The sequence below is a fragment of the Crotalus tigris genome, unplaced genomic scaffold (genome assembly GCF_016545835.1).
Source record: "Crotalus tigris isolate CLP2741 ecotype Arizona unplaced genomic scaffold, ASM1654583v1 scf7180000021220.622782, whole genome shotgun sequence".
In the NCBI taxonomy this organism is placed as follows: Eukaryota; Metazoa; Chordata; class Lepidosauria; order Squamata; family Viperidae; genus Crotalus; species Crotalus tigris.
In genome coordinates this window covers 86,430-107,500 of record NW_024098407.1, presented here as the reverse complement: position 1 = coordinate 107,500, position 21,071 = coordinate 86,430, and the positions used below count along the sequence as shown (strand labels likewise).

The 21,071-nt window shown below is 50.4% G+C and overlaps 1 protein-coding gene across 1 annotated transcript in view; it reads left to right on the top strand.

Moving 5' to 3' along the window:
• The window catches only part of STARD10 (StAR related lipid transfer domain containing 10), a 36,181-nt gene extending 17,174 nt beyond the window's left edge, over positions 1–19,007 (top strand). The window contains exons 2-6 of the mRNA XM_039369757.1: positions 9,378–9,525; positions 11,019–11,122; positions 11,746–11,863; positions 13,489–13,541; positions 17,834–19,007. Coding sequence (XP_039225691.1) covers positions 9,378–9,525; positions 11,019–11,122; positions 11,746–11,863; positions 13,489–13,541; positions 17,834–18,064 — 654 coding nt within the window. The 3' untranslated portion in view covers positions 18,065–19,007. The remainder of the gene's footprint in view (positions 1–9,377; positions 9,526–11,018; positions 11,123–11,745; positions 11,864–13,488; positions 13,542–17,833) is intronic.
• Positions 19,008–21,071: the final 2,064 nt, after the last annotated feature.

The following is a 21,071-nucleotide window of genomic DNA, read 5'->3' as shown; positions in this document are numbered from 1 at the left end:
CCTTGTTCCTCTCCCAAGACAACCCAGGGGTGGGCCCCCCTCCCCTCACCTGGGACACCCCAACGAGCCCCCCCCCCCGTCTCTCCCAGCCCTGCCAGGCAGCTGGAGGGCCCAGCACGGGGATTGATCTGCCGCAAACATTGTTAAGCCAAAGTCAAACACGGCTCCGCTGGAGTTCCTCTGGGCACCGGCGCCCGGCCCTTCGGGGGGCTAAGTGGAGTTTGGGCTTTGCGTCACTGATGGGAGAGGAGCCCATTTTCCACTGCAAATCCCGGCTCAGCAGTATGGAGTGGATTCCCTTGAGAAGGACGCGATTTTCGTGGATTGATGGCTCAACAAAAATGGATCGATGTGGATGTTAGAGGATAATCGTAGTCAGCATTTGCACTTCAATTCCTCTGCTGGCTGGGGGATTCTGGGAGCTGAAGCCCATCCCTCTCGAAGCAGGCTGGCTGGGGGATTCTGGAAGATCCATCTTAAAGCAGGCTGGCTGGGGGATTCTAGGTATTGAAGTCCACCCCTCTTAAAGCAGGCTGGCTGGGGGATTCTGGGAGTTGAAGTCCACCCCCCCTTAAAGCAGGCTGGGTGTTGAATTCTGGGAGTCAAAGTCCACCCCTCTTAAAGCATGCTGGCTGGGGGATTCTGGGAATCGAAGTCCACCCCTCTTAAAGCATGCTGGCTGGGGGATTCTGGGAATTGAAGTCCACTCTTAAAACATGCTGGCTGGGGAATTCTGGGAATTGAAGTCCACCCCTCTTAAAACATGCTGGCTGGGGAATTCTGGGAGTTGGAGTCCACCCCTTTTAAAGTATGCTGGGAGTCTTACAAACAGCTCTCCCCTCGTCCTCCTTTTCCGGTTCCCTTAATGGCTACTTGTCCCCATTCCTGGCCTTCCCACGCCAGGCGGAAAACCACCAGCGGGCAATTCCTGGACAGCTTCTTTATGTGCCAAGGGATGCCACGTCACGCCCGGGTGCTCAGAATCGGTTCCTCCTGCAGACGGGGACTTGTGTGACCCTCGTCTGGTTTTTCCAGTTTTGTGATTGGCTTCAGGGTGGAGGTTTCTGTATTCCCACGGGGGGGGGGGGAGGAACCTGTTCCTGGTTGCGTGTTGCTGTAGTTTGCAGTGTGTTGCGTGCATGACAATTCCTCTCCCTTGCAATCAATCAATCAATCAATCAATCAATCAGAATAGACCTGGAAGGGACCTTGCGGTAGTCCTCAACTTACAACATTTGTGTACTATTTGAAGTTACAACCGCCCAGTGATTTATGAACTATGTTTCACACTTAACAACCGTCGTGGCTTCTCCCTGATCACGTGATCAAAATTCAGACGCTTGGCAACTGACTCATATTTATGACGGTCGCAGCGTCCCCCGGGGTCACGTGATCCCCTTTGGCGAACCGTCTGACAAGCAAAATCAATGCAGGAAATCCAGATTCACTTAACAACCGGGTGACTAACTTCACAACTGCAGTGATTCACTTAACAACCGTGGCGAGACAGGTCGTAAAACGGGGCCAAACTCACTTAAGCAACGCAGGAGAAATTTTGGGCTCAAAATGGTGGTCGTAAGTTGAGGTTGACTTACAACCGTTCATATATTGCAGGGGTCTTCAAGCTTGGCCCTTTGATGACTTGTGGACTTCAACTCCCAGAATTCCTCAGCCAGGCACGCGTGCCTGGCTGAGGAATTCTGGGAGTTGAAGTCCACAAGTCATCAAAGGGCCAAGCTTGAGGACCCCTGATATAGTGACTATTTGACGTTACAACAGCACTGAAAAAAACTGACTTGTGACCGTTTTTCCACACCTGTGATCTGCTGGCTAGGGGATTCTGGGAGTTGAAGTCCCAGGCCTCTGAAAGCCGGCCAGATGGACAAATGGGGGCTTCAGAGCGTTGCGTTCTGCTGCGAAGCCCCAGATGGTCTCCAGATCTGATCTGCCTCCTACTCCGAGGATCCTCCTGGCGTCGTTTTCACACATTTCCAGAGTCAATAATATTTGCAGGATTTACCAGCTGTTGTGATGGTTTTTACTTCAACGAGGGGGAGGCAGAACCCAAACGTGGCACGCTCTGCCCGCTTCCCTAGCAGCGCAGTTGGGCCTGGCATCACAACGGACAGACCCCGTCTCCCTCGCCCTCCTTTCCTCTCTTCTCAAGTGCGATTGTGTTTGTTTTGTCCCCAAACTCCTTTACAGGCAGTCCTCAACTTGCAACGGTTCATTTAGTGACTGTTCAAAATGACAACTGCACTAAAAAAGGGACTTGGGACCGTTTTTCACACTTAACAAACGTTGCAGAATCCTCCACAGTCATATGATTAAAAATCGGACGCTGGGCCACTGACTCGTATTTATGATGGTTGCAGTGTCTCCTGGGGTCACGTGATCCCCTTTTGTGACCTTCTGACAAGTCATATCAAGGGGGAAACCACATTCACTTCATAACCGTGTTATTAACTCAACAACTATAACAGAATGATAGAGTTGGAAGGGATCTTGCAGGTCCGCTAGTCCAACCGCCTGCTCAAGCAGGAGACTCTAGGACAGGGATAGGCCACCTTGGCTCTTTTATGACTCGTGGACTTCAACTCCCAGAATTCCTGAGCCAGCATGGGGGAACTATGGCCCCTTCATGACTAGTGGAATTCAACTCCCAGAATTCCTCAGCCAGCAAGGGGAAACTATAGCCCCTTCCTGACTAGTGGAATTCAACTCCCAGAATTCCTCAGCCAGCATGGGGGAACTATGGCCCCTTCATGACTCGTGGACTTCAACTCCCAGAATTCCTCAGCCAGCATGGGGGAAACTATGGCCCCTTCATGACTTGTGGACTTCAACTCCCAGAATTCCTGAGCCAGCATGGGGAAACTATGGCCCCTTCATGACTAGTGCACTTCAACTCCCAGAATTCCTGAGCCAGCATGGGGGAACTGTGGCCCCTCATGACTCGTGGACTTCAACTCCCAGAATTCCTGAGCCAACATGAGGGAAGTATGGCCCTTTCATGACTCATGGACTTCAACTCCCAGAATTCCTGAGCCAACATGAGGGAAGTATGGCCCCTTCGTGACTCATGGACTTCAACTCCCAGAATTCCTGAGCCAACATGAGGGAAGTATGGCCCCTTCATGACTCGTGGACTTCAACTCCCAGAATTCCTGAGCCAACATGAGGGAATTATGGCCCCTTCATGACTCATGGACTTCAACTCCCAGAATTCCTGAGCCAGCCATGCTGAGGGAAAGGGAGAGGTTTCCAGGCTGAGCCACGCTGGCTCAGGAATTCTGGGAGTTGAAATCCACCAGTCATAAAAGAGCCCAGGTTGCCTCCCCCTGCCGTACACCATTTCAGACAAATGGCTGTCCAATCTCTTCTTAAAATTTTGGATTTGCAAGGAAGGTCGTGACATGGGCCCCTCCTCCACCATTCTTCCTCCTCCTCTTCCTCCTCCAGCGTTCCACCCTTTCCCCCTGCCTCCTCCCTCCCTTCAGCACATAATTCATTATCGGTTCCTGCAAGAAAATCAAAGTGTCTCACACTTTCATTTCTCCTTTCCCACCAGCTCAGAGTTTGCCGAGGGAGTCTGTTGGCAGTAACTTAATTAATATTAATGTAGATTGTTCCCTTTCCATTTTTACTTCCACAAGGAGCTCAAAGCCTCCTTGGGGGGGGGGGGGTTGTCAGCCCCACATCTCACATGCTTGGTGTTTTGACAAGCTTTGATCCTGCCTGCTAGTCGTCCCAGTTCTGCCTTTCTCCTCCTGGTTGCAGACCTTGAGCAGGTGGGGGTGCAAGGAGCATCCTTATCTGGCCCCACCCTCTTCCCAACTCCCCCATTTTATCCAAACTGAAGGAGAAGAATTTGGGGAGGGGGGATTGGACATGCTTTGCATTCCCCACAGAGGCAGGATTCATGCAGTCAAGGCCTGGCTTGTGTAAAGGTGGAGTAAAGCTCCTCTTTGCATCCCCGTTGTAAAACTGGAGCCAACCTCCTCCATGCATCCCCCTTATAAAGCAGGAGTTAACTTCCTCCATTGCAAAGCTGGAGTAAACCTCCTCCTTGCAACCCCATTGCAAAGCTGGAGTAAACCCCCTCCTTGGGTCCCTGTTGTAAAGCTAGAGTAAATCTCCTCTGCTTGCAACACCGTTGAAAATCAGGAGTTAACTTTCCCCTCACCTCTCCGTTGTGAAGGTGGAATAAACCTTCTTGCACCCTCATTGCAAAGCTGAATTAAACCTTGCACTCCCTGTTGTAAAGCAGGAGTAAACCTCGTCCTTGCACAGGAATTGCAAAGCTAGAATAAATCCCCATTGTAAAGCAGGAGTAAACCTCCTCCTTGCATCCCCTTGCTTCCTCCATGATCTCCTGCTCTTTCCTTAGCTTCACTCTCTTTCTACATACTATTCTAGTTTTTGTAAGGATTTAAGAAACCTTTGCTCCGATGTGTAAACGGAGTCAGCCGGCTTCCCTGATCTGGTCATGCTGGTCTTCTGGGCTGACACTCAGGAAGTTAGTCGAGAGCAGGGATGGGAACCTGGGCTCTTTTATGACTTGTGGACTTCCACTCCCAGAATTCTGTACTGTGTGAGTAGAAGCCACAACGATGTCGCAAATGGCATAATCTCATTGTGCAAATAATGCAAAGTGCGTAATTGTGGGGTCCTTGGTGCTCTCTGAGCTGGGTGGTTTTCCTGCAGACGTTTCATGACCCAACTAGGTAACCTCATCAGTGCTAGAAGGAGATGAGGTTGTGTAGTAGTGATGGTGGTGATGGAGGAGGGGGAGGAGGAGGAGGAGGAGGAGGAGGAGGAAAGACTGTGGGGTCCTGGGTGCTCTCTGAGCTGGGTGGTTTTCTGGCTGACGTTTCATGATCCAACTAGGGAACATCATCAGTGCTAGAAGGGAGGAGGATGAGGAGGAAGGAAGGAAGGAAGGAAGGAAGGAAGGAAGGAAGGAAGGAAGGAAGGAAGGAAGGAAGGAAGGAAGGAAAGACTATGGGGTCTTTGGTGCCCTCTGAGCTGGGTGGTTTTCTTGCTGACGTTTCATGACCCAACTTGATAACATCATCAGTGCTAGAAGGGAGGGGGGTTTGCAGAGGATGGTGGGGGGAGAACTATTAGGATCCTTGGTGCTCTCTGGCTGGTTTTCCTGCAGACGTTTCATCACCCAACTAGGGAATGTCATCAGCGCAGGGTAAAAAAAGTCTGCAAGAAAACCACCAAACTCAGAGAGCTACAGATTTATTTATCATGCTGTTGACAGGTCTTTGAAAGGGAGGAAGAGGAGGGAGGGAAAGAGGGAGGGAGGGGGAGAGGAGAGGAAGGAGAGGGAGGAAAAAGGGAGGGAAAGAGAGAAGGAAAAAGAAGGGAGGGAGGGAGGAGAGGAGATGGAGAAAGAGTGGAAAAGAAGGGAGGGAGGGAGGGAGGAAGGAAAGGAGGGGAGGGAGGGAAGAGAGAGAAGATAGGGAGGGAAAGGAAGGAAAGAGGAGAGGGGGAAAAGGGGAGGAAGGAGGGAAGGAGAGGGAAGGAAGAGATAGAGCAAGGGAAGAGGAAGGAAGGAGAGAAGGGAAAAGAAAGGAGGGAGAAACATAGCGCAAAGAAGGAGCAAGAGAAGATGCAGAAAAGTGGGAAAGAAAGAGGAGAAAGGAAGGAAGGAAGGAAGGAAGGAAGGAAGGAAGGAAGGAAGGAAGGAAGGAAGGGAGGGAGAGAGAGAGAGATTGGAGGCAAATGGATGCCAGGGTGGATTACATTCTGGGTTTGTAAAAATGGGCTTTTCTCCCAAAGGAGAAAACATGTTTTCTAGCATGTTTTAATAGTAAGTTTTATTGCACCTGACCCAGAATTATTTGGTGTCAGATGGGCGGCCGTGTAAGTATGAGAAATAAATATAAATAAATAAAATGTGGGCCCCAGAAGGGTGAAAGGAAGAGGAGAAGTTTTGGTCTGCCTTGGAAATTGTGTTTGGGCCCTGCTCTCCTTCGGAGAAATCGTAGGTGTCTCTATATCTCGCCACCTGCTTGTGCTTGTGTGTTTTGTGTATGTCAGGGGTCTTTTATGACTCGTGGACTTCAACTCCCAGAATTCCTCAGCTCAAGCAGGAGAGCCTACACCATTTCAGACAAACGGTTGGTTGGTCCAGTCTCTTCTTAAAAACCTCCAGTGATGGAGCACTCACGACTTCTGGTGGCCAGCAGTTCCACTGGTTAATTGTCCTCACTTTTAGGAAATTCCGCCTTAATTCCAGCTTGCTTCTCTCCTCGGTTAGTTCCCATCCCTTGCTTCTTGTCCTGCCTTCAGGGGAATTGGAGAAGAGGTGGTCCCCCCCCCCAAATACTCAAATAGCCCTCTTCGGTGTCATCCACCTTCTGGAGCCAGGGTGGAAAAATCAGCCTTTGCAACCGGCCCCGGGTGCGCAGTTATGCAATGTGGACATGGACAAAAGACTTTTTTTGTCTTTCTTCCCCACCTGATGCTCCACACACAGGCTGGCGGGGGGCTCAGGTTTCAGGGTCCGGACCTTTGTGTGGGGCAGACACCCCGGTTCTTTTGTTCAACAAGGCGCTTGTGGGCTGGCCACCAGTGATTTCACCGGGGCTAATGAAATATTTAGCGGCTCAGCTTGCCAGCCGGCGAAAATTATAACTTGATTAATAATGAGCGAGCTTGGAAACGGATTCCCGAGGCCCACTTTGGCTGGGAAAGCAGGCCGGGCACGTGACAGTCTGCCCGTGGCACCAGGGACCTGTGCGCGCCTTGCCCACACGCACAAACACACACACACACAAACACACACACACACACGTATGTACTGGAGCTTTGGATAATGCTAGAAGAAGAAGCTGTGCAGATTTCAAGAGCCAAAGAAGAGTCTAAATCAGTGTGTCTCCACCTCAACAACTTGAAGACAGGTGGACTTCAACTCCCAGAATTCCCCAGCCAGCCATGGGGGGAAGGGAATTCTGAGCTGGGGGGGATTATGGGCTGGGGGATTCTGGGAGTTGAAATCCGCCTGTCTTCAAGTTGTTGAGGTTTAGAAACATTGCTCAATATTTTTTTTTATCTAGCTCAGGAGTCTTCAAACATGGCTCCTTTTATGACTTGTGGACTTTAACTCCCAGAATTACCCAGCCAGCATAGCTGGCTGAGGAATTCTGGGAGTTGAAGTCCACAAGTCATGAAAGGGCCAAGTCTGAAGACCCTGATCTAGCGGTAAACTCCACTGAATTCAATGGGGCCAGGGATCTGCAACCTTGACCACTTTAAGACTTGTGGACTTCAACTCCCAGAATTCCTCAGCCAGCATAGTCAAGTCCACAAGTCTTAAAGTGGTCAAGGTTGTAGATCCCTGGTCTAGACAGAGGTTGCCCCACAAGGGGAAGAACGAATAACGCTATTATTTTACTATTACTAAGATCCTATCACTTTATTCTTGTTTGTAACTGCCTTCTAATATTTATATAGAGTTTTGATGGTTTTCTGCCTGGCTGCCAGCCTGGCTAGAGTCCTTCCAAGAGGGAAGCGCAGTTTCTACATGAATGAAGAAATAAATCGATAAACTATGAAGGATGCTTATCGTCCTAAAGTATTTTTAACACAAGAAGCCTCTCCCAATTTGCATATCAGCTTTCCTTTCCGTCAAATGGCCTCTTTGAAGGGAGCCCATTATGGGACACAGCTTCCCTTTCATTATTTTAATGAGTCATTAGCTTAATGGCCCATGGGGAATGCTAATTGTTTGGCCACCCGTCTTTGGTGAAAGAGGAGATTTCTTTAGAAAGGGGATGCTTGACCCATGGGCCCGATCAAAAGGGCAGAATTTTTCCGTTCTCGATTCGGAATAAGGGGCCTTGGGGCAGCACAAGAAGTCCCCGACTTACAACGCTTTGTTTAGTGACCACTCGCAGTTACAAGGGCATTGAAAGAAATGATTTGTGACCGTTTTTCACACTTATAACTGTTGCGGCGTCCCCAGACTCCTGGGTCAAAATCCAGCCACTTGGCAACTGACTTGTATTTACGACGGTCGCAACGTCCCGGGGTCATGTGATCAAAATCCAGCCGCTTGGCAACTGACTTGTATTTACGACGGTCGCAACGTCCCGGGGTCATGTAATCCCCTATTGTGACCTTCAAGCACATTCAAGGGGGAAGCTTGTTGTTGTCGTTGTTGTTAGTTGCAAAGTTGTGTCGGACCCATCGCGATCCCCATGGACAACGTTCCTCCAGGCCTTCCTGTCCTCTACCATCTTCTGGAATCCCTTGAAGCTCACACCTCCTGCTTAAGAACCACGTTGCTAGCTTAACAACTTGTTAAGGGATTCACTTAACAGCTGTGGCAAGACAGGTCGTAAAACGAGACAAAACTAATGTCTCACTTAGCAACGGAAATTTTGGGCTCCGTTGTGATCGTAAGTTGAGGATTACTTGTACCCTGGGGTTGTCAGGTCCTGGTCTACTTTGAAGAGGAGATCCATTACGCCAGCGGTCTTCAAACTTTTATGATTTTTATGACTTGTGGACTTCAACTCCCAGAATTCCTCAGCCAGCGTGCCTGGCTGAGGAATTCTGGGAGTTGAAGTCCAGGGGTCTTCCAACTTGGCCCTTTGATGACTTGTGGACTTCAACTCCCAGAATCCCTCAGCAACTGTGGCCATGGAGGAGAATTCTGGGAGTTGAAGTCCCCACCCCTGGAAATGGCCAAAGTAAACAGGGCCTACACTAATCCCAAGCATAAGGTTCGGCCTAAGACCTTCTTCGCAGGAGTGGTGGTGATAACTCCCATAATTCCCGGCCAGAACTGCCCATGATGTTCAGGAGTTGTGGGTTTGGATGTATTTGGAGGCCCCAATCAGGAGAAAGCAACATTAGACTGGGATTAGACTCTAGTCTTCTTGGATGCCTTAACACAGGGGCCTTCAAACATGGCCCTTTGATGACTTGTGGACTTCAACTCCCAGAATTCCTCAGCCAGCGTGCCTAGCTGAGGAATTCTGGGAGTTGAAGTCCGGGGGTCTTCCAACTTGGCCCTTTGATGACTTGTGGACTTCAACTCCCAGAATTCCTTAGCCAGCGTGCCTAGCTGAGGAATTCTGGGAGTTGAAGTCCAGAGGGTCTTCCAACTTGGCCCTTTGATGACTGGTGGACTTCAACTCCCAGAATTCCTCAGCCAGCATGGGGGAACTATGGCCCCTTCATGACTTGTGGACTTCAACTCCCAGAATTCCGCAGCCAGCGTGCCTGGCTGAGGAATTCTGGGAGTTGAAGTCCACAAGTCATCAAAGGGCCAAGTTCGAAGACCCCAGAGCTAGATAAAAGAAGTACTGAGCAATATTTCTAAACCGGCCTTCTGATTTCCGGTTTCTCTCCAGTGCAGGATGGATTGCAAAGATATCTCTGCGGAAATTCTGTACGACGTGCTGCATGACATCGAGTACCGGAAAAAGTGGGACACGAACGTCATCGAGACCTTTGACATCGGCAAGCTGACCGTCAACGCAGACGTGGGATACTACGCCTGTGAGAAAGGGTGGTGGACGGAGCGGAGGAGGGGCCGGAGGGCACCCCCAGAGGGAGCCCGAGCGGTGGGGATTTGCCCCGGGGTGCCCACTCGTGCTTTGGCGTTTGATGTTCAGAGCTGCCAGCTTTGGAATCAAACACAGGTCGTCTTTGGTAGACGTTTCGTGACCCAGCTAGGGAACATCATCAGTGCTAGAAGGGAGGGGGAGAAGGAGGAGGAGGAGGAGGAGGAGGAGGAGGAGGAGGAGGAGGAGGAGTACTGTGGGGTCCTTGGTGCTCTCTGAGTTGGGTGGTTTTCTTGCAGATGTTTCGTGATCCAGCTAGGGGACATCATCAGTGCTAGAAGGGAGGGGGAGAAGGAAGAGGAGGGGGAGGAGGAGGAGGACAACCCACCCACCGCTCCTAGCACTGATGATGTTTCCTAGTTTGGTAATGAAACGTCTGCAAGAAAACCACCCAGCTCAGAGAGCACCAAGGACCCCACAGTCTGTCCTTCCTTCCTTCCTTCCTTCCTTCCTTCCTTCCTTCCTTCCTTCCTTCCTTCCTTCTTTCTTTCTTTCTTTCTTTCTTTCTTTCTTTCTTTCTTTCTTTCTTTCTTTCTTTCTTTCTTTCTTCTCCTCCCTTCTAGCACTGATGACGTTCCCTAGTTGGATCATGAAACGTCTGCAAGAAAACCACCCAGCTCAGAGGGCACCAAGGACCCCACAGTCCTCCTCTTTCTCCCTCTGCCTCTCCCCCCTCTCCTCCCGCCTCCTCCCTCCCTCCCAGCACCGGTGATGTTCCCTAGTGGGACATCTGCAAGAAAGCCACCCTGCTCGGAGAGCGCCAAGGACCCCAGTGTAGAAATCAGCTCGGGTGTTTCTCTATTTAGGCTAGGCTAAATTCTTGGAAGGTGCAGGAATGAAGCTCGCTCAATCGACCAGGACCATTTATGACCTCTATAGTCCCAGATCCCCAGGCCCCTCCTTCCTATTGTGTCCCAGCTGGTGGAGTCATGAAAATCCCACCTGGACATTGGACCACCCGGAGGGGCCTCCCCATCTGGAGCAAGTATTCTCTGTTAAGGCTGTCCAGCTGTTTCCATCCCCCAGACCAGCGGTTCTCACCCTGTGGGTCAGGACCCCATTTGGGGTCGAACGACCATTTCACGGGGGTCGCCAAACAACGCAGTCCGCCATTTTTTCCCCCTTTTCCTTAGCTGTGCTCCTCCCTTTTATTCTATTGGCTTTGGAAAGCCAATAGAAGAGACTCTCTTGAATAGAGTCTAATTCTATTGGCTTTCCAAAGCCAATAGGAATGGTCCAGGCTGTCTCTGCCCTGCTGAGCCCGCCAAAAGCCCCAGTCTGCAAACGGGGCTGCACCTGTTGAGTAGTCCTCGACTTACGACCGGTTGAGTAGTCCTCGACTTACGACCGGTTGGGGGTCGCGGCATTAAAAAGGTTGAGAACCACTGCCCCAGACTCATTTGAGTCCCCTTCTCCCCTCTCTGCCAGGGAAGTGCCCGAAACCCCTCAAGAACCGGGACGTCATCACGCTGCGTTCCTGGCTGCCAATGGACAGTGACTACATCATCATGAACTACTCGGTCAAACACCCTGTAGGTAACAGGACTTTTGGGGGGGCTGGGGGGGGAAGCAGGGCATTTTCTGGGCAGTCTGAGAGGGTCCGAAAGATCAAGATGGTTGTGTAGCCGCAACCGGTGCTCTGCCTTGGGAGACAGAAGGATGAGCTGCAGCCAAAGCAAGCAAGGGAGATCTCGGCCCGTTGAAGGAATTTGGGTGGGGGGGAAGCCCCTCAGGAGGGTCCGCTTCCTGCTTCCCAGGAAGGTAAACCCTATCCCCAAAATAAGCCCTAGTTGTGGGACAAGGCGCACGCCTAAAAATCAAGCAACAGATTAAAAAAAGAATCTAGCAACAGATAAAAACTAATCAACCTGGACTGAAGGAGAATTTTCTCGACAGTGAGAACAATTAGCCAGTGGAACAGCTTGCCACCGGAAGTTGTGAATGCTCCATCACTGGAGGCTTTTTAGAAGAGACTGGACAGTCCTTTGTCCGAAGTCGTATAGGGTCTTCTCCTTGAGCAGGGGGTTGGACTAGACGACCTCCAAAGTCCCTTCCAGCTCTAGTCTGATGGAAATAAATGCACAGATCCTGCTAGGGCCAGTTCCGGACTTGGCGGGCGTGTGTGCGTTCAACCTTCCCGCTTCCTTCTTTCCAGAAATACCCCCCGCGGAAGGACATGGTCAGGGCTGTCTCTATCCAAACGGGCTACCTGATCCAGGGGAAAGGAGCCAAGAACTGCAGCCTCACCTACCTAGCCCAGGTAGACCCCAAAGGTGAGCCGGAGTTGCAAATATTTGTACGGGCGGCCCCCCATTGGCAATTGTTCGCTTAGTGGCCGTTCAAAATGACAGTGGCATTGGAACGAGTGAGTTAGGACCATTTTTCACATTTACGACCGTCGGGCAGCGTCCCTGTGATCAAAATTCAGACGCTTGGCAAGTTCCTCACAGTTGTGACGGTTGCGGTGTCCCACTAAATGGATGGTTGTTAAGTTGAGGACTAGCTGTAGTTTGGTTTAGTTCAGTCGTTTCGTTTTGTTTAATTTATAGTTTAGTTTATAGATTAGTTTAGTTTATAATTTAGTTTATAGTTTAGTTTATAGTTCAGTTTAATCTAATTTATAGTTTAGTTTAGTTTATAGTTTAGTTTATAATTTAGTTTATAGTTTAGTTCAGTTTAGTTCAGTTTATAGTTTAGTTTATAGTTTAGTTTATAGTATAGTTTAGTTTATAATTTAGTTTATAGTTTAGTTTATAGTTCAGTTTAGTTTATAGTTTAGTTCAGTTTATAGTTTAGTTTATAATTTAGTTTATAGTTTAGTTTAGTTCAGTTTAGTTTAGTTTATAGTTCAGTTTAGTTTATAGTTTAGTTTAGTTTATAGTTCAGTTTAGTTTATAGTTCGGAATAGTTTCGTTTATAGTTTAGTTTAGTTTATAGTTTAGTTCAGTTTAGTTTAGTTTATAGTTCAGTTTAGTTTATACTTTAGTTTAGTTTACAGTTTAGTTTAGTTCAGTTTAGTTTAGTTTATAGTTCAGTTTAGTTTATACTTTAGTTTAGTTTACAGTTTAGTTTAGTTCAGTTTAGTTTAGTTTATAGTTCAGTTTAGTTTATACTTTAGTTTAGTTTACAGTTTAGTTTAGTTCAGTTTAGTTTAGTTTATAGTTCAGTTTAGTTTATAGTTCAGTATAGTTTAGTTTATAGTTTAGTTTATAATTTAGTTTATAGTTTAATTTAGTTTATAGTTCAGTTCAGTTTAGTTCAGTTCAGTTCAGTTCAGTTTAGTTTAGAGTGTGAAAACTGGGTCCTAAGTCACCTTTTTGACAGGGCCATTGTAATTTTGAACAGTCACTAAATGAACAGCTGTAAGTTGGGGACTTACCTGAAAGCCACCAGTTGATGCCAGCGTCATGGATTCATTCCTGGAATTCATTCCGTCTGCCTTTCTCAAACCCACGGAGGGCTTTCAAATCCCATAAATAAATAAACCTCCAAGGTCCCTTCCAACTATTATTATTATTACTATTATTATTATTATTATTATTATTCCAATCGCCAAGCCTCCAAATTTTGATCACGTGACCGTGGGGCTGCTGCAACAGTCCTAAGTGTGGGAAAAAAAGATCCTAAGTCCCTTTTTTTCAGTGCTGTTGTAACTTTGAATGGTCACTAAACAAACGGTTGTTAAGTGGAGCACTCCCTGTATGTCACAAGCTGGGATGGGCTCTCCTCCCAGCTTTGGATTCTGAGTGGGCGGTCTCAGGTGTTGCAAGGTATGTGGGGGGGGGTGTTGGCTGCACCTGCACAAAGTTCTCCGGCGTGTGTGTCCGTTTTGCGCGTCCTTTGGAACGGCGTGGCAAAGGCCCTTCTCTGATCCATATTTCGATTTTCCTCTCTGCAGGCTCGTTGCCCAAGTGGGTGGTGAATAAGTCCTCTCAGTTTCTGGCGCCCAAGGTAAGCTGGGACCAATTTCTCTCTCCTTTCTGCAGCTACACCTGGTCTCACCTGGTCTCAGGGAGGCCCCCGGCCCATTGCTGGGAATAGGTGGGAATAAGTCTCCGGAGGTCCTCAGCCACCCACACCAGGGCTGTCCCAAAGGGGCAGCTGGATGTTCTTGGTTTTTTTTCTCCTTTGAAAACGTTTCGCTTCTCATCCCAGAAGCCGCTCGGGTGAGGTTTTCAAGGGAAAAATAATAATAAAACAAGAAAGCTTAATTGCCTTTTGGAAAAAGCACCTTTGGGAATAGGCGGGAGATGTGCCTGGGCAAAAAAATCCTTTAAGAAGACCTTGGATAAGAAGGTATTTATAGTTACTAAACTATAAACTAAATTAAACTATAAATTAAACTATAAACTAAACTATAAACTAAACTATAAACTAAATTATAAGGTGAACTGTCTTCATCCACGGCTTATTCTGCATCAAATCCATTCACTATTAGGAGTTCTCCGGGAAAATTAAAATAATAATATTTGTAGCACAGGGTTGAATTGTGGGGTCTTTGGTGCTCTCTGGGGTCCTTGGTTGTTTTCTTGCAGATGTTTCATGGCCCAACTAGGGAACATCATTAGTGCTGGAAGGGAGGAGGAAGAAGAGGAAGGAAGGGAGGGAGGGAGGGAGGAAGGAAGGAAGGAAGGAAGGAAGGAAGGAAGGAAGGAAGGAAGGAAGGAAGGAAGGAAGGAAGAAAGGACAGACTGTGAGGTGCTCTCTGAGTTTGATTTTTTTCTTGCAGACATTTCATGACCCAACTAGGGAACGGCATCAGTGCTGGAAGGGAGGAGGAAGAGGAAGAGAAGGGAGGGAGGGAGGGAGGAAGGAAGGAAGGAAGGAAGGAAGGAAGGAAGGAAGGAAGGAAGGAAGGAAGGAAGGAAGGATTGTGGGGTCCTTGGTGTTCTCTGAGCTGGGTGGTTTTCTTGCAGACATTTCATGACCCAACTAGGGAACATCATCAGTGCTAGAAGGGGGGGGGGAGGAGAAGAAGGAAGGAAGGAAGGAAGGAAGGAAGGAAGGAAGGAAGGAAGGAAGGAAGGAAGGAAGGAAGGAAGGAAGCCTTGGCCTGCCTGGCTTGCTTAAGAAAATGCTTAACAGAGGGGGAAAAAAGGGATTATTCTTGTTGGTTTATGGGATGAAATGGTGAATTGAAGATACACTGGGGCTTCAGAGGCTTCAGATTTAAACTTTGAAAAGCACTGCTACATTTTTCCACCCTCGCATTTAAGCGGCTCTTTGGATCATAAATAGATCGTGGAAAATCTATTTTTGTTTTATCTCCGTGTGATTCTTGGTGGGCTTGCTTCTTAGGAGACTATTAGGGAAGGCTGCTTCTGGGGAAAAAAAAACCCAAGAGGTCAGAGGTTTGGGAGGAGTCCATCAAGATTCTGACTGATGTTATCGATTCCCTTTTATGGAAAGTTGAAAAGTGGTGTTGAAATGGACATGAATTATTGACGCCGGGCACGTGGAATAAAGCACATGGAATAAAGAGCGGATGAACGGCTGAAAGGCTGCTTTGATCTTGAAACGGGGGTGATGGAATTTAAATATATTTATATAAGATGTTGAGACTCTAGAAAGAGGGCAGAGAAGAGCAACGAAGATGATCAGGGGACTGGAGGCTAAAGCTTATAAGGAACGGTTGCTGGAATTGGGTATGTCTAGTTTAATGAAGAGAAGGACGAGGGGGGACAGGATAGCAGCCTTCCAGTATCTCAGGGACTGCCCCAAAGAAGAGGGAGTCAAGCTCTTCTCCAAAGTGCCTGAAGGCAGGACAAGAAGCAACGGATGGAAACTCATCAAGGAGAGAAGCAACCTGGAACTAAGGAGAAACTTCCTGACAGTGAGAACAATTAACCAGTGGAACCACCTGCCTCCAGAAGCGGTGAATGCTCCAATACTGGAAGTTTTTAAGAAGAGACTGGACAGCCATTGGTCTGAAATGGTCTAGGGTTTCCTGCCTGAGTGAGGAGTTGGACTAGATGACCTCCAAGGTCCCTTCTGACTCTGTTATTCTGTTCTGTTAAATGGCTCTGAAAAGGAAATAATATAACAACAACAACAACAACAACAGTAGTAGTAGTAATAAATTGGAAGGGATCTTGGAGGTCATCTAGTCCAACCCCCTGCTCAGGCAGGAAACCCTATTCCATTTCAGACAAATGGCTGTCCAGTCTCTTCTTAAAAAGTTCCAGTGTTGGAGAAGGGAGGGAGGAATAAAGGCAGGCAGGCAGGTAGAATAACAGTTGGAAGGGACCTTGGAGGTCATCTAGTCCAACCCCTTGCTCAGGCAGGAAACCCTATAGCATTTCAGACCATTTCAAACCATTTCAGACCAGTCCAGTCTCTTCTTAAAAACTCCCAGTGTTGGAGCATTGACCTCTTCTGGAAGCAGGTGGTTCCACTGGTTAATTGTTCTCACTGTCAGGAAGTTTCTCCTTCGTTCCAGGTTGCTTCTCTCCTTGATTAAACAAGATAAACAAATAAGAGAGCCAGGCCATTCTGAACCAAAGGGTGGGTTGCAATTTGTGTGTTGTGAGAGGCGTTGTGCCTCCAGGATCAAGACTGGCAGAGGTCAGCAGGGGCACTTGTCCGGATTGGCGCTCCTGGGTCAGCTCCGTCACCCGTCAGGTTGTTCCAAAGGTGCTTCTTTTGTCCCCAAAGGGAAAAAAACCCTTTTGCTTCCCCGGGTCTGATCCGGTTCCTTTCCCCTCCCTTGACCAATGGCCCTCCTGGTTGCTGAGAGATGGCATGAAATACTCACAATGGCCACGGGAAAACAACCACGTCAGCAGATGCAACTGTATACACACACACACACACACACAGAGCTAATGAAAAGACAAGGGAAAAAAAAAAACCCAACAACTGGCAGGAGAAACACACAAAGAAGGAGGATCCCTTTATTGTCTGGCTTGAAGCCTATCGGCTTTCCAGAGACGGAAAAGGACTTATGTTTCCAGGGTGGCTTTGTGTTCCCCCACAAAGCCGGTCTGTTGTTGTGTGTCTCCGGTGACAAAGAGGGTTTAAGATCTCTTTGGGCCAGGAATGGGGTCTGCGAGGCAGCCGGGCCGACTCCAAGCGTCGAGGCCCCTGGAGTTTGAATCTCGGGGAGACCCACCCAGAGGGGGGGGGCTCTGCTCCTGGTCAGGGGTCCAGAGCTGGTGGGGAGGGGGCCCGGGCAGTGTGGGGGTCTGCTCATGGGGGTGGGGGCTCTTGGGGAGGTTCGGATGCTGCTGCCCACTGGGATGCAGAAGGAGGCGACATGCAGAATGCAGGCGTGGGAGCCCCCCAAGAGCTTCCTGGCCAATGCCAGAGGCTTCTTCGGCCCAGCAGCCCCCCCCCCAGCTCCCCCGGAGCTTCTTTGGGGGGTCTGTGGGCTGCTCTGGTATCGATCAGGGGGCTCCTGGGAGGTGGTCCAGGGCTGGAAAGGTGGGCGTCTCCCGGAGGGGGCCTCTTGGTTGGTCCTGCATCAAGCGCTGTGTTTTTTGTAGTCTATCATTGATATTGAAAACTCCTCCTCCTCCTCCTCCTTTCCCCCTCCCTTCTTCCTCCTCCCTTCTTCCTTCCTCCTCCTCCTCCCTGCTTCCTTCCTCCTCCTCCCATCTTCCTTCCTTCCTCCTCCTCTTCCTTCCTTTCCTCCTCCCATCTTCCTTCTTTCCCCCTCCCTTCTTCCTCCTCCTCCTTCTCCTTTCCCCCTCCCTTCTTCCTCCTCCCTTCTTCATTCCTCCTCCTCCCATTTTCCTTCCTTCTACCTCCTCCTCCTCCTCCTTTCCCCCTCCCTTCTTCCTTCTTCCTTCCTCCTCCTCCTTCCTCCTTCCTCCTTTCCCCCTCCCCTCCTCCCTCCCTCCTCCTCCCATCTTCCTTCCTTCTTTCCCCCTCCCTTCTTCCTCCTCCCATCTTCCTTCTTCTCCTTCCTTTCCTCCTCCCTACTTCCTTCCTCCTCCTCCCATCTTCCTGCCACCTCCTCCACCCTCCTTCCTCCTTTCCCCCTCCCTTCTTCCTGCTCCCTGCTTCCTTCCTCTTCCTCCCATCCTTCCTTCTTTCCCCCTTCCTTCTTCCTCCTTCTCCTTTCCCCCTCCTTTCTTCCTTCCTCCTCCTCCCATCTTTCTCCTTTCCTCCTCCCTTCTTCTTCCTCCTCCTCCCTCCCTCCTCCCCCTCCTCCCTCCTTCTCCTCCTTCTCCTCCCTCCCTCCCAGCTAACTGTTTTTCTCCTCCTCCTCCTCTTCCTCCCCCCTCCCCCCCCCCCCGCAGGCCATGAAGAAGATGTACAAGGCCTGCCTCAAGTACCCCGACTGGAAGCAGAAGCACGGCCCCCACTTCAAGCCCTGGCTCTACCCGGAGCAGAACCCCCTGGCCAGCCTGGCCCTCTCCGACCTCTCCATCCAGCACGCCGACTCCCTGGAAAACATTGACGAGAGCAGCCTGGCCGAGGGCAAGGAGGAGCCCCGGGCCGAAGGCAGCGACGAGGACAGCGTCAACTGAGGGCCCGCCGGCCGGAGGGGCAGGAGGGGGGGGAACCGTGCCCCCCACCCTCTCACCCAGCACCCCCCCACCTGGGCTTCTTCTGGTCAGTGTAACTAACGAGGAAGGGCGGGTGGCCCTCGTTTACGACCAGTCTCTGGAGGTCAGCTCGTGGTGGGGGGGGGGGCGCAGCGAGCAAAGGCACCCCGTCATGTTGGTAGCCCCCCCCCTTTGCTACCCCCCCAGGCCAGGCCTCCCCTCGCCCTGCGGCATTTTTTTTTTCTTTCCTGGTGGGGGCTTTTGCTGCAACTGCCCCGTTCCTTTAACTTGCACTGATGGAAAACAGAGGCGGGGGTCCTTCTGTGAGACCCCCCCCCTCCCTGAGCTTGGCAGAGCGGCAGATAATCCGGAGGAAAAAGGGGGGCTTCTTCCCATGAAGGGGTCTGCTGCTGCTTGGAGGGGTTGGGGGGGGCTCCCTTGCAAAGCCTTCACCAAGGGGGGCACGGCTGGCATGACCAGGCAGAGCCCCCCTCCCCCAGCAAGGTGGGGGTACCCACAAGGGGATTCCCCCCCTGGGATGATCTGCCTGCCTTTTGTGCACATCCCCCCCCTGCAAGACCACCACCCCTAACCGCCATTTCTGGACACACACACACCCCAGTCTCGTGGAAACAGTACTGGGTGCTGGGCAGGGTCATTGCAGACTGTGGCCATGTCTTCCACCCCAGCGTGGTCCACTTGCTTTGTCACTTTACAGGTAGTCCCCAACTTACAGCGGTTCGCTCAGTGACGGTTCACAGTTACAACGGCACTGGGAAGAAAGTGAATTAGGACCGTTTTTCATACTTATGACCGTTAGAGCATCCCCATAGGTCATGTGTTTATGTATCGACCCGGGGTGTCCAACTTGGGTGACTTTTAAGACTTGTGGACTTCAACTCCCAGAATGGGGAATTCTGGGAGTTGAAGTCCACAAGTCTTAAAGTCATCCAAGTTGGACACTCCTGGTCTAGAGCAGTGGTTCTCAACCTGTGGGTCGGGACCCCATTTGGGGTCGAACGACCATTTCACGGGGGTCGCCAAACAACGCAGTCCGCCATTTTTCCCCCCTTTTCCTTAGCTGTGCTCCTCCCTTTTATTCTATTGGCTTTTGAAAGCCAATAGAATAGACTCTCTTGAATAGAGTCTAATTCTATTGGCTTTCAAAAGCCAATAGGAATTGTCCAGGCTGTCTCTGCCCTGCTGAGCCCGCCAAAAGTCCCATTCTGCAAACGGTGCTGCACCAGTTGAGTAGTCCTCGACTTACAACCGGTTGAGTGGTCCTCGACTTACGACCGGTTGGGGGTCGCGGCATTAAAAAGGTTGAGAACCACTGGCCTAGAACATACAGCTTGGACAAATACTTGGACAGAAGTAACAAGATAATCCAGCTCCTTATTGAATTCAGACTCTTATCGACTGACTCACATTTACGACGGTCGCAGTGTCCCCGGGGGGGGGGTCCCCTGACCTCTTTTTGCGGCCTCCTGGCCAGTAAAGTCAGTGGGGGAAGCCAGATTCGCTTAACGACCGTGTGTGACTAATTTAACGACGGCAGTGATTCAGTGAAGAACTGTGGGAAAGTTCCTTCGGTTCGCTTAACAAATGTCGCCCTTAGCGGCAGTGAACTTGGGCTCGGTGGCGGTCGTAAGTCGAGGACCACCTGTGCAAAGGCAGGCATGGAGTAGTTACTTGCTGATGGAAGGGGAAGGTGGACACCCTGGTTTGGGGTTCCCATCTTTTCCCGTGGCTCCTCTGCAAACATCTGGCTGCCTTCTGGAGCTGCTGGGAGTTTGGCCTGGGTGGGTTCACCTTCACTTGGAGGGGGGTCTTCTGCCACTTTGGGGGGGGGACATCAGCCCTCTGCTTTGACCCTGCCGGTCTCAGCTCCAGCCCAGGGTGAAGGATGCTGGGACCCCCAAGAAGCCAGTGTCCTTGTGTAGATAGGGAGATAGGATAGATAGGAAGGATAGCCCACCCTGTAATGTACAACAGGGGTCTCCAACGTTGGCAACTTTATGACTGGTGGACTTCAACTCCCAGAATCCCTCAGCCAGCCCAGGTGGGAGACCCCCTGCTTGTAGAACAGAAGTCCCCCAACCTTTTGGGCATCAGGGACCGGAAAGGTTTTTCTGCACACCGGAAGGTGTGTGGTTTTGCGTCCTGCCTGCATCCTGCGGATGGGGCTTTGCTTGTTTGTGTGGACCGGTTGCTGGCCCAGTACCAGTCCACGGACCAGGGGTTGGGGATCCCTGTTGTGTAGAGCAGGGCTTTTCAACCTTGTCACCCATTGTACCACTTTTAGGATAGGGCAACATCCGAGTACCACCAGTCACCTAGCAAGGGGTCAAAAATTTGATGACCCCCCAAAAAAGGAAAAAAGTGATAAAGTACAGGTAGTCCTCGACTTACAACAGTTCGCTTAGTGACTGTTCGAAGTTACAATGGCACTGAAAAAAGTGCCCCCCCCCCAGCCACAGCCGAGCAAGACACCTGACTGCCCATCCAGCCGCACTCTTCCTCCTGTCCGAGGTTTTCATTGTTGTGAGCATTCCTGTTGAGGATTGGCAGCGGGGATGGGGTAGGGGGGGTGTTTGGTTTTTATTCCCCCCCCCTCTGCTGGGTGGTCGCAGCAGGTTTTGGTCACTTCACATGACCCTGGGACACTGTGACCGTCATAAATAGGAATCGGTTGCCAAGCATCTGAATGTAAATCACAAGACCCTGGAGAGGCTGCAACATTCCAGCTGATTGGTGCTTCTTCTGGGCTCAGCAGAAGCACCAGGATCAGCACCAAGCTCCAGCTGGAGCCTGGTGCTGATCCTGGTGCTTCCGCTCAGCCCCGACAGCCCCGAAGAAGCGCCGATCAGCTGGAAAGCAGCACTGATCCTGGCGCTTCCGCTGAGCCCCGACAGCCCTGCAGCTCCAGCCGTCTCTTGCTCAGGCTTGTGCGGTGCTGCCCCCGGTTCAGCTCATTCCCTCCCCTGCT